Here is a 13,318-nt window from a genome sequence, read left to right as displayed (position 1 = left end):
ATGTCCTGATGTTTGACATGGGCAGTAAAGAAGTCACTTAGTGGCACACATGCTGGAAGAACAGGGGCACAAAGAGGAGATCAAGGGAGGTGATTGGGTGATTGTTCCCCTCTGCTCCATCATTTTGGAGAAGCAAACACAGGAAAGAAGTTAACAAAGATGACTGAGTTCAGCAGAGAATCACTGAGAGACTGTGGAACCAGGGCTGGTTCAGCCAGGAGGAGCTGCAGCTTTTGGGGCACCAAACAGTATCCCTGGCACCAACAGAAGGAATAGAGGAGATGCAGCTGGGCTGTTCACAGCAGTGAACAGCATGGTACGAGGGTGAGGCAACAGCAAAGGTGAAACACAAGGAGCTCAGGCTGAAGCTGTGAGGATAGCCTGGCAGCGTGGACATGGTCCACAGTGGTTGGGCTGATTACATTCTCAGAGCTTTTATGGCCTGACTGGGTGAAGTCCTGAGCAGCCCAGTCCAAGCTCAGAACTGCTAGCTCTGTCAGAGCTCAGGCTGGAGACTTCCCCTGGTTCCCACCAGCCTGAACAGGATCTTGTGAGAAATGAAAAGTCATACATTTATTTTCTTTACTAAATGCACTAAATAGTTACTTGGACACTCTGTCATCTTGTTGCTATGTATCTGTTTAATGGCACAAAAGAAGTCAAATCATAGAATCATGGGATATACTGAATTGGAAAGGCTCAGTCAGGATCATTTAAGTTCAACTCGTGACCATCTCAAGTCACATCATGTGTCTGAGTGTTGTCCAAATGCTTCTTGAACTCCACACCACAGGCTTGGTGCTCTGACCACTTCCTTAGGGATCCTGTTCCAGTGTCCAGCTATCATCCGGGTGAAGAACATTTTCTTTATATCCACCCTGAACCTTCCCTGACACAACTTCAGACCATTTCCTCAAGTCCTGTCAGTGGTCACCATAGAGATCAGTGCCTGCCTCTGATTTTCCCCTCATGAGGATGCTGAAAACCACACACTCGGGAGACTGAGATCTTCCCTCAGTCTCCTCATCACTAGGCTGAACAGACCAAGTTATCTCAGCCACTGATCACACGGCTTCCCCTTCAGACCCCTCATCATCCTCATTGACTTCCTTTGAGCAATAGTTTTATATCTTTCTTACACTGTGGCACCCAGAACTGTCCCCAGCACTCGAGGTGAGGCTGCCTCAGTGCAGAGCAGAGCGGGACAATCCCTTCCCTTGCCTGGCTGGTGATGCTGTGCCTGATGAACCTCCCTGGACACGGCTGGTCCTCCTGGCTGCCAGGGCACTGCTGACTCATGTTCAGCTTTCCACAGACCAGGACCCTGAGGTCTCTTTCTGCAGTGCTGCTCTTCAGCTTCATTCCCCAATCTATACACATATCCAGAGTTGTCTCATCTCAGGTCCAGAATCTGACACCTTCCTTTGTTAAACCTCATTTGTTTAGTGACTTGCAGTTTATCAAGGTTGTCCTGCAGGGCCTCTCTGCTTTTAAAGAAGTCAACAGCTCCTCCCAATTTAATGTCTTCAGCAAACTTACTTAGTGTTCGAGTTCTATATCCAAGCCATTTATGAAGATGTTGAAGAGCACTGCCCTAAGGTGGAGCCCTGTGCAGCCCCACTAGTTACAGGTGACCAGCCTGATGTCACCCCATTCACTGTAACCCTTTGGGCCTAACCATCACCCAGTTGATCATTCATTGCATGATATGTTTATTCAGCTGTATGCTGGACATTTTGTACAAGTTCAGGGTCATCTGGGAACTGATCATTCTCATAGCCACGGTCCTCCAGCTCCAGGCAGTGGGCTCCCCTTAGTCCCTTATTGGTGTTGAAAGTAGAAGCAAAGAAAGCATTTAGCAACTCTTTCTTGTCCGTGTCCCTGTTTATGAGGTGACCATCCTTATCCTGTAACAGGCTGATGTTATTTCTACACTGCCTTTTGCCATTAATATATTTGAAAAAGCTCCTTTTATTGTCCCCTTCAGCTGCGGCCAGCTTCAACTCCAGTTGAGCTTTGGCTGCTCAATGTTCTCCCTGAAGTGGTGAGCAGCATGTCTGTATTCCCCTCAAGTCACCTGACCTTTCTTCTGCTGAGCCTACCCTTTCCTTTTTTGCTCTACCTTCCAAAGAATATTCCTGCTCAGCCAAGCCATCTTCTGCCTCACCTGCTCGACTTCTGACATTTGGGAATTGTCTCCTCCTGTGTCCTTAGAAGATGGTGCTTAAAACGTGACCAGCACTGACAGACTCCAGCACCTGTGGAAGCATTTTCCCAGGGTACCTTACTCACTAACTCCCTGAGCAGTTGATGATACCTTTAAGATCATCAAGTCCAACCATCCACGCAGCACTGCCACTGTCACCTCTAAATCCAAACCACATCACCCAGTGCAAAGTCCACACACCTCTCAAACATCTTCAAGGACGGTGACCACATCCCTGAGCAACCTATTGCAAAGGACCCTTTGATGCAAGTTCTAAGAACGTAGTCAGTGTTGACTATACTAATTTTCTTCAAGAGATAGCCTCAGAGGCCTAAATCAGTAGCCCACCTGTAAGGAGCTTCCTACCCCAAAACAGTTAGCAAATTACTGGTGGAAACAGGATTGTGAGGCTTTAAAAAGCACTGCCATTCTCTTGAATCCAGGCCTCCTGAAATTACACACAAGGGAAGTCATAACTCAACTTCACCTTGATAGCAACCAAATGCATCCAAAATTTTTTCACCCATGGCTGATCATCCTGCATCTCATGGAGAAAGTCCCACAGACCTGAACAATCCCCTGGGCTCAGAACCTCCAGTTTACCACAGAGAAAGTAGGAGCAAAGGAAAACTGCCAGGAAGCTGTTCAAAAACATGGCAGAGTAACAAAGGCATCACTGTAATCATGGCATCCTCTTGGCACAGCTTCTACAGGATTAAGACTACTATTTCTTTACTGTAAAATTCAATGATGGAGCAGAGGGAGATGGGTCTGACAGTAAGGATGACAGGTGATTTGGAAACTACTTAAGGAGGAGTTTCTGTAATGAACCAGGCTTCCAGGATGAACATATTTATGGTGCTTGTGCAAGGCAGTCTACAGGACATGTTGCTTCTTGGAGGGGCCTGGAGTCAAGGTAGGAGCAGGTTGAGGAATAGCTTCTTTTCAAAAAGCTTCAAATCTGGCCTATAGTGGAACTCTTCAGCTGACAATACTTTCTTCAAAGTGAGTCCCCAAACCATGGAAAGACAAGGATCCTCAAGACAAACTGAAAGGGATGTAATTCCTTATTTTCTCTTACTGTACTGTGTTACTGGTAGTGTAGATTTAGCAGTGAAATGCCTGTGAGTTTCTACTGAATAAAACTCAAAACCAAAGTCTTTACTAAATCAGGTGTCAAGGTACTTGTGTTTCTTTGCTCTATATGCTGTAGGAAGCCTCAAATGTCAAAGAACTATCAAGTGAAGTAAATTAATAAAAATCCCAGGATCTAGATTCCATCTAGAAAGATGGAATCATAATGTCAACAGCACAAAACCACCAACCAACAGCTATTCTTTTTCAAAGGTCAGGCCTGTTATTTTCAGTTACACCAGAAGCATTCATTTCCTTCCTTTTACCAAGATTCATCAGTGTCCTGGATTTGCCACAGGTTTGGCTATCAGAAAAAAACTGGGTTACTGTGAGGTTTCTCCAAAGTGCTCCTCTTCCATCCTCTTCTGAAAAGTTGTCTTTAAAAAGATAACACCTTTGGAATCCATATGTCAATGCCAGTGACTTTATACTGATGGAGCTGGCAGCACTATATCAGAGAAATAAGATTTTGTAAAAAGTTTGGGATCAGAAGCAGGATATGGTGTGTCACCTCTTCATCCATCCACCTCAATAGCAGCATTCTGCATTTACATTCCAGATGGCACCACAGATCCATGACAAAGTTGTTATTTTCCCCCTTTCTTATTATACTGTTAACAAGAGATTAATTCAGAACACATAATATTCAAGCAGTTGACATTTTACCCCACAAATCACTTGAGGCAAGTAAGGGTCAGAGACTGGATTTTCTAAATGAAGAAATCACATGAATTTTTTAAATTAGTGTTTTGATTCTCACAAGATCGATCAGCACTGTTCAGTTATTGTCCTCTTCCAGATAGGAAGCTTTTCTTCAGGAAAACCCATGATTTGATAAGGAGCTTTACAATATTTTTAGAGTGCACAAGGGCTAGCATGTTTCTTGGGAACTTGACAGACTGTGATAGTGTCCACGTACAGTTTTACACACATGGATATTTACAGAAACGTCCCTGCACCTCTTTCACCTTTGAAATTCCTATTGAGAATATTCATCTATTCATCTGGGTTAACTTCCCAAATTAGCAAGTTTATACTCATCACTGTTCATTCTTGTACTCTTTATTTCCCCCTCCCCTCTGCTTCAAACTTTAATGAGTCTACCAAAACCAACTAGATCCTTCTGGCACTAATCACAGAATGACTGAGTTTGGAAGACACCTCTGGGGGTCCTGCTGTCTAACCCTTTGCTGCAGCTCAGCCACCTGGAGCTGGTTGCCCATGACTGTGTCCAGATGGCTTTTGCAGATCTCCAATGGGGGAGACTCGACAAACTCTCTGGGCAACTTGTGCCAGTGCCCGGTCACCCTCACAGATAAGAAGGCTTCCTGATGTTTAGAGAACACAGCCTGTTTTTCAGTCTGTGCTCACTGCCTCTGGTCTGATCACTAGGCACTACCACGGAAAAATATATAGATAAGTCAGATTTTTATTATAATTAGTAAAAGTACAGAAGCAGCCCCACACTAGTTAAAAAATATCGATGTTAATACTTTTTATCTGACATCCTAATGAAATGGATGTTGATCACTCACGTTATCTGCTGTTTCTTATTTTCTTTTGAATCTGGCAGCCATTTTCACCATATTTAGAGTCCAGTGCACAACTTCAAAGTGAAAACTTAAAAGTGTTTAATCCTCCAAACTTAAAAAAATCCGAAGAGGGACACAAAGGCTCAGATTAATGATTCATTAGGACAAATGAAAAGCAGAACATGGTTTTTTTATCTCCTTGCTCTTTTTGCAGTAACTAACTGCTGGTATATCGCAATACCCAGACCTCTGAAACAATCAATGACTGCTATTCCTTGCCTGACCTTGTATATGGAATTACTACACAGGCAAAGGCCAGGCTTTTTTAGTTCTGCCGCCCATGGGACAGACTCTCTTTTTGTTGCAGTATTTACTTCTCAGTGTAGAATTAAAACTGTATTTACCTTAATCCAAGACATTTCTGTCTCGGGGTGATAAGTTTTGATCCACATATACCAGTTTGCACTGTGTTAAAATGGTATAAAAACTGTGTATAAACAAAGCTATAGTAAATACATGTAAAAATACCAGTCCTCTGTAACAAAATAAGCAGCCTTGGATTAAAACATGTTTGAATCTAGAAGCAGTCTGTTCACTCTGGGAGCTTGTATTTATTGGTCAGGTAAGAAGGTGTTGGGCTGTCTCTTACAGCACATGTATTTAATCAAGAAAAAACAGATTTTTCTGCTGCTTTTTAGGAGGAAAGGATCCAGAAGAAAATGAGAAGTTGTCTCCTTGCCCCTTTCATGCTTATTAATGCATTCAGAAGCTGTACTGAAAGGAATTTAAACTCGTGATAGTCATAAGAGGACAGATCAGAGGAGAAAAAAACCAGAACAAGTCAAAGAAAGCTGCATATGCCTTCAGTTAACATACAGAATACAGGTCTGAAGGAGGTAAGATTATATTTTTTTTGTTTTACACAAAATTTTCAGCTTTGCTTAAAAATTATGCTTTAGAAGAGGCTTGACTGTCTCTAAGTGAACTGAAAATACTTTCTTTCCTTGGCCAGAATTCTCTTGAGTAAAGTAATTGTGTTTTATAATTTACCTGTATAGGGTAGGTAGATTAGTGGGATACTATCAAGTAGGATGTGTTGTGCTCTTCACATTACAGGAACATGATTGCATGTGGATTTTTTCTTCACTCTATTTGATTGAATAGATTTTTAACTGCTCAGACAGCTATGATTATCACCGTAAGACTGGAAATAAAGATTGCAATATAAATTCCCCACACATCTGAGTTTAGACTGTCAGCAGATATAAATCAATATTCCCATCTGAAATTCAACAGATCTCTGAGAGTCTCCAGTGATTGAAAACCTGTCCCTTGAGTGTTTACAGTGAATAACAAAATAGAAAAAAACCCTGTTTTTAAGAACAATATTAGTTACTCTTTTCAACAGGTTTTCCTTGTCCAGGTAAATTGCCTTTTTTTCTATATTCTAGATTTTGCTTCAGAAGTCTGCCATCACTTGGTGCCTAAACAGATCACATCAAATTCTGCAATCTCTGTTACCCTCAGTTGCAAACACCTTGATGTCAGTGGTGATACTAATATGTAGACTATAGTTATGGTTTTGAGCTTTATCTTAAATTGGGACAGTTGCATGTGTATATGGATCTTCTTGATTCTGAAGATATCAGATTATTCTGCCTCTCTAAAATGCTCCCGTTAAAACAAAGAGGCTGAAAATACTATGCTTTAAAGATAACAAATTATTTATCACACTGACACACTGTGTTGCTACCCTGTAGGTTTGAGTAGGACCAACCTCACAAAATGCCCAGAAGAAATAACCACCTGGATGGCAACTACTTCAGAGGGAAAGGACACATCTATTTTGCTGCAGAAGAGTAAGCATAAATCAGAACCTATGTTAGCATGTAGGCTGGTGAAAGAATTTGCTTTGAAAGAAAACCAGAAAATTGTATCAAAAAAAGTCAGTTGTATATAGATGGAGTGCTTTTTAACGATCTTACAGTTCTCTCTAATGTTTGTCACAGTGCAATCTCAGCCCTCCATGTTCAGAAAAATCAGAATTGCAGAATCCAAGAATCTAGAGTTAAATCATATTATCAAAAGTCATTAGCCTTTACCAGGTTTATTGAAGCTTATTTAGAATTTACTTTTGAGGCTGTTGAAAGATGATCTGTACATTAAATCTCTAGATTCACAGACCTCTCTTCGGAACCTCAAAGGGACATTGTCTCACACTAAAGAACGGGGCAAAACCACCCAGAGAAATGTTTTTTTAAAAAGTGTAAGATACCATACAATTGTGACTCCTGAATTGTTTCTGGCAAATATTTTTTATCTTTGAATTACAATAAAATATGTTTTGCCTGGGATTATTAGAGACACCACCCAGCTGGTGATGTTTTATTACATAATTACGTAAGTAATTCCAGTCTGCTTGGGATATCTGCAAGTGAATTGTGCTGCTGAGTACTGGCTTATTGGACCCCAAACATAATGTTTTTGCAAACCCTCATACTGCAAGGTAGTTGCTCTTCCATCAGCCCTGGCAAAAAGAATAAACTAACCGAAAAGTTCTCTAATAGTCCATCCAAAGGAGCTCAGTTCTTTAAAGAAAAAAAGCAAGAAAACAAAACCAAAAACTGGCTAGTAACTCACCTGTAATTACTGTGAATTCTAGTGGTTGCAACTGTGTTTTTCTAGATATACAAAAGTGATACTCTCCTTCCAGTACCAGAAATATTCTAGATATGAGTCTAGATTCCTAGCAGCACAACTTCAGCTTTAACTGGAATTGCAAGAAATATACACTCTCCATACTAACCTCTGAGTAGTTAGCGAAGGAGTTAGATGGCAAACGTGCAGTCAGAAGTACCAGCCCCAGAAATGACATACATTCTGGGGGCATACAGGCTAATGGACAACTAAAACAACATGAAATGTGAGAAGCAGAAGGTCTAAATTTATTGAGAGAGCACCAGCTGCCTGGAGAAGTAGTCCCTCTAAGTTTCAACTGTGCTGGCAAGAGTAAGCAAAACCAGTGGAGCCATCTGACAACTTTGGCTGCATCAGAAAGGGACTGCTGTGAGCTCTGTTCTTGGGTTAAACAGGCCTGAAGGCCACACAAAGTCTTCAAGGGGCAGGAGCAACTTACAAGATTGGAAAAAAGAAAATCCTTTTGTCTTCAAGTGGTTTCATGTTTCAAATAGCACACAGGAAATTCAGACAAAAAGGCATCGTGTTCTGCCACACAAATCTGCTTGCATCTCCTTTCAGGCTTTTTAGTTCACAAGGAAATACTCCTTCATGAGACTTGTGGTCAGTGAAAATGAGACCAAACGGATATAAAAACTCTCTGATAAGTCACATACGCCACTACTCAGTCCCAACAGAAAAGCTTGGGTAATTACTACAAGCAACTAGGCATAAGATATACAGAAGTATGTTAGAATGGTTTCATCCTGATTCACATAGTAATTTTTCCTCCACACTCTTTTCCCTTTAATAATTTAATAATATTATTCTGTTCCTGAACAGGCAGAGAACAAAAAATGGGTTATGAATTCATATTGAGTATGTCTCAACAGGGAGGATATTAACACTAAAGGAAGGATTTTATGACTAAGAAATTTGAAATTACTTTGTCAGCTTGCTTTTTTACACAGTGGAACTGTGCTGCTTCTGCCAAGTCCCCAGAAAGCAGTGGGAAGGATGTTTTACAGCACAATTTGCAAACCATATTTTCCCTAAAATGAGCCAGTGACACCAAAACTGTGCCTAGTATGTCATGCAAGAACTAAATCCTTACAGAGCTCTTTATGAATAATTCAAAGTTTCTTAGTCATATTTTAAGGTTGTAATGTGTTTTATGCACCAAAAGTCCTTCCATCATTAGAAGCTGTTGCAATATGATTCAATTAGGATACATTTTAAATACTTGCTGCCTAGAGAAATTTAGCAAATAAACGTGAGCTGCATAATTGCAGATGCGGCATTTCACATTCCTTGCAATATCATAATGCTGTGATTTGCTAGTTTTACAGACAGGTATGTTTTTGGAATCATTACTCACTGGAAGATAATTATTTTCAAAGAAATTGATTTCTTAAATGTTTAAGAACTTGGTAGAGAAATCAGCTAACAGCTAAATCTACAGAAACTGGCTGAAGTTATTGATACGTTGTCTATTTTCTGAGGTAAATTCTGCTCTATTAAAAATATTCTGACACAAACTTTTGGTCTAACCATTCTTGCTCCTGCATTTAGTTGTGGTGCAAATTATTTTGTTTTGCTTTTCCAACAGAGCTCTGGGCATCGGACTTTTCATTTTGGTGCTGGCAATTTTACTTGCCTTTGGCTGCTGGTATTACAAACGACGTAGTGGCTACAAAAGTCTGCGGGTAAGTATGGAAGCTCATTTTCTCTCATGCTATTATTTTGACAACATATTACCTTGATTTGCATGACATAAATGCAGAGGACATCAAATCTGTAACAGGACATCATTATCTGAGGCAGTATTTACACTGACATATGTCATTTGACACAGACAAAACCACACACTGTGAAACACGACCTGGCCTAAAGAACTTGCAAGTCAGACAAGGGGGTAAGAGGAACCAAAGCAAAGGGGCATGAAACCAGTTGCCCCAACTTTGCACAACACATCAGTAAAAAAATTATTTGTAGGAAGAGTTTTATTTATATTTACACGAAACGAAGAGACTTTCTGTGTCTTTTCATTTAAAAAAATGTAATATAGTCACCGTTCATAAGATTTGCCTCTAAATAAGGACAGAGATAATTAGAGTAAGTCTAGGAAGCAGAGAAGAAAAATAACTGTTACAAGTAGGTAAATATGCTCATATATGGTGATGCATGATTCATCCATATAAAATCTGACTTGCAATTTTAAGATTTACAAAAAAACTGGGACAAGTTTGAGATTTGTTTTCTAAAGACTACTTTAAAAATATTTTAATTTGTGTCTTCTCAGAACATATTAAAAAAGGTACAGTCCTTCTCATAGCATCTATTGTTAGAAGTCCCAAAGCTTTATTTTTGAAGTTTTGCTCCCTCTCCTATGAAAGGGAGGTCTCTTTAAATTCTTTGAAAGTGAAAGCTTGTTATGGTTCAAGCCCAGACAGCAATCACTATGTAAACACTTACTTCCCACTGCCGCCCTGGTGTGGAGGAGAATTGGAAAGAAAAAGTGAACTTCATGAGTGGAAATAAGAACAGCTCAATAATTGAACCAAAACAGAACCATCTACTACTACTAATCATAATAATGAAAAAGAGAGAAAGAGAGGAGTAAAACTCCAAAGGAACAAGTGATGTCCAGTTTCTCACCACCCCCAACTGATGCCCGTCTCATTCCTGAGCAGCAATCAGCCCCTCCCAGCCAAATCCCTTATTTATACACTGAGCATGATGTTCTCTGGTGTGGAATATCCCTTTGGCTAGTCCAGGTCAGGTGTCCCAGCCATAAGCCCTCCCACTTTCTTGTGCACCTGCTCTGTGGCAGAGCATGAGCCACAGAAAAGTCCCTGACTTAGAGCAAGAGCCACTGAACAAAAACCAATCATCACTGTGTTATCAGCATTAGTCTCATAATGAATCCAAAACAAAGCACTCTACCAGCTGTTTAAAAGAAAATTAACTCTACTCCAGCTGAAACCAGGACAAAGCTTTATCCAAATATATGTTCTACAGTATCTTTTAGTTATCCTAATATTTTGAAGAAGATATAACTATTTGGGACTAAAAAACCCAGCAAAACTCTCATCTAAGTCAGCAAATCCATCTTGCTGTTTCCAGTAACTTTGTCCCATTATCTTTCTATTTAATTATACAATTATCTATCCAATATGTATATCAACTGGCGGAATACCTAAAAATTGAACTTTGATAGTGAAAAGTTGCAAAAATATAGGTAATACTCAAAAAACTCCTTCAAAAATCAAACCAAATGCCTGCTTTGCGTATCCTGGCAAAAAGCATAATCTGTTTTTTAATTCCTTCTCATCACAGATTGTTACTTTCTGGTTTTGAAAATCGTATTTTTCTTAGGCTATTTTTGGCTGGGGGAGAACTGGTACAGAATGTGTACAAAAGAAATGTTGAAAAAATGGAAAACAAAAAGGTTGGGGATTAAAGAAAGAAATGTGTGGCATAAAAAAAAGAGGATCCATGCAGGTACATGAGATGCTCGTTCCTGCATCAGTCTGGTACCTAAAAAATGTGATACTAATTTTTCTGGGAATGAAATTAGATCATACAGGAGATAGAGCATATGTCTCAGCAGAGACAGCAAAAAATGTTAGGTAAAGTATCTTTCTTACTTGCATTGTGCCTAATCCCAGATTCTAATACATACTGTATATGTGCTGTCAAATTATGCTCCAGCTTCACAGTCTCTTCTTCATTTCACCTTCCTAATATTTCTTTATGATCTGTCACAGAGCAAAAACTCTAGTGTGAACACAATACGAAACGTGGTAGGTGAGGGAGAAATACTGGACTGCAAAATGGCTCTGCAGGACTACAGAGACTTTAATTCTGTGGTAAGCTGCAACTCAAGATTTCACTTAAAACTGAGTAAGACATAGTGAGATAATATTGTTAAACAGGCATTTTATGATTTCTCCCTTGGTGTGTTCTCTCATACTTGTGAGTATTCAATGAGTCTTCAATGCCTCAATATCAACTTAGAAAGTAGTATTTGGAAAAATTTCTACTGTGAAAAATTATTAAAAAAATTTAATCTACTATTTAGAATGCTTATTTTAAAAGTTATTGTCTTCAATTTACATTTATTCTAAAAACTGTATGATCATTTCGCAATCTATTAGAATGATGCAACAACTGAATGCTGAAATATACTGAAAAACTCCAAACATCTCCCTAATTAATTTTCTGTCATTCTGACAAAAAACAAATGTATTGTGTCTGGTATACGATACTCCGACAAGCATTTTAAAACTTCAATGTGTTAGCTCTTCTAATCATTATGAAAAGATGAATATTTAAACTTGCAATTTTCAAAAAGGTAAATTAAATGATAAATATATACAAATGGGTGTGTCTAAATTGCTTTAGAATCGAGAACAGGCTAACTTTGAACAATTTAAAATAAGCTGCTCGTATTTTTATCTCTAGAAATAAGATAATGTGCCTGCATCAAGACTCCTAAAGAAAAGCTTCAATATTTGTTTGAATTACCAATCTAAAAACACCCCATATATATACGAAAAATATTCCTGCCTTTATAACACTGAAAATTCTCTCTTTGGATGAACAATAGCAATAAAATGAATCTGATGCAAAACCAGAAAACATACTACGAAAAAAAGAGCAACCTTACAAAACAGACACAATGAATGAGCACAGCTTCTTTAAGTCATAGAACTGTATTTAATTTGGTGGTAAATAGCTTGCTGCGTGTTTAACATCACTTTCTTGTCATTTTTCTTGTAACTCAATTGGGATTTTTTTTTGATCTTTCACACCCAGTTTCCTTACCACAGGTACCTGATGCTCCACCAGCTTATGACAAAATTGCTGCAGATCTGTCACCACCGCCTTATTCACCATAACGTGAAATTTGAAACCCTAAACATACTGATTCGATTTCTTCATGTTCGCTCTTTATCTCCTGTACATGCTTAACTTTCTTAAAGCTAAAATCATACAAAAGAAAACAAGATTTTTTCATTAGCAGTTGCTGAAAAGTATTCCTGCTTAACTTACAGAACTGATCCTTGAAATGCCTTAATAAATCTGAACATGCTTTTGTTTTAAGCTTTTTACTTCTTGCAGCCAGATTAATACATTATGGTCTGGTCATCTTGAATCCTTCATAGGTCTACCTAGGTCTGTAATCACACACTATTCAGTGTCAATCAGAGTAAAAAGTGACGGAACCTTTGTTTTCACCTTTCTCATTTAGTTTCTCTTTCTTTAAAAAAGAATAACCCCCCCCCCAAAACCAAACAACAACAACAACAACCCCCCCACACACACACACACAAAGAAAAAGCCCACACAAAAAACCAAAACCAAACAAAAAACCCCAACTATTCCTTAGAATGTGATGGAAAAGAATCTGCCACAAAATGAAACAAACCATTTGACTACATGTCCTCATACAGACTGTTTTCCTTACCAGCAGTTTTAAAATTAACTTCCAAAAAGTGGCTATGTTTTACAACACACTTTTATCTCACATTACTTGTTTATGTACTGTAATGACTAAATTCCTTATAAAACATGATCAGTCTAGGCAATCTAGGAGTTTTTGCTTGGAGTCCATGCTATTTCATACTGTGAATGGATTTAATGACATCACCTTTCCTTCCTTGCGGCAGTCATGTGAGAGAGCAAAAGAACTTTATAAATATATCTATTTAAATGTCATTTCTTTCTAATATGATGAAACCATATAAGAAAATGCATTAAAACC

At 38.9% G+C, this 13,318-nt stretch overlaps 2 protein-coding genes across 5 annotated transcripts in view; one reads left to right on the top strand and one right to left on the bottom strand.

Annotated features, from left to right (window-relative positions):
- Positions 1–13,318, bottom strand: part of BRD10 (bromodomain containing 10) — a 91,403-nt gene that overhangs the window by 19,015 nt on the left and 59,070 nt on the right. The gene's annotated exons all lie outside the window — the stretch shown is intronic.
- MLANA (melan-A) lies at positions 6,658–12,848 on the top strand. Its single transcript, XM_014876799.2, has 4 exons — positions 6,658–6,731; positions 9,158–9,254; positions 11,319–11,420; positions 12,384–12,848. The coding sequence occupies exons 1-4, from the start codon at positions 6,658–6,660 to the stop codon at positions 12,450–12,452; spliced, it is 342 nt and encodes a 113-aa protein (XP_014732285.1). The 3' UTR covers positions 12,453–12,848.

Source organism: Sturnus vulgaris, chromosome Z (genome assembly GCF_052056855.1).
Source record: "Sturnus vulgaris isolate bStuVul1 chromosome Z, bStuVul1.hap1, whole genome shotgun sequence".
NCBI classification, from domain to species: Eukaryota; Metazoa; Chordata; class Aves; order Passeriformes; family Sturnidae; genus Sturnus; species Sturnus vulgaris.
Note: the sequence above shows the minus strand (reverse complement) of the source record. Positions and strands in the feature narration are given on the sequence as shown.

Coding starts and splice junctions, on each gene's coding strand:
- MLANA (XM_014876799.2), top strand. CDS start 6,658: ATGCCCAGAAGAAATAACCACCTGGATGGCAACTACTTCAGAGGGAAA. Junction 9,255..11,318: donor GTGGCTACAAAAGTCTGCGG/GTAAGTATGGAA, acceptor GATCTGTCACAG/AGCAAAAACTCTAGTGTGAA. Junction 11,421..12,383: donor ACAGAGACTTTAATTCTGTG/GTAAGCTGCAAC, acceptor TCCTTACCACAG/GTACCTGATGCTCCACCAGC.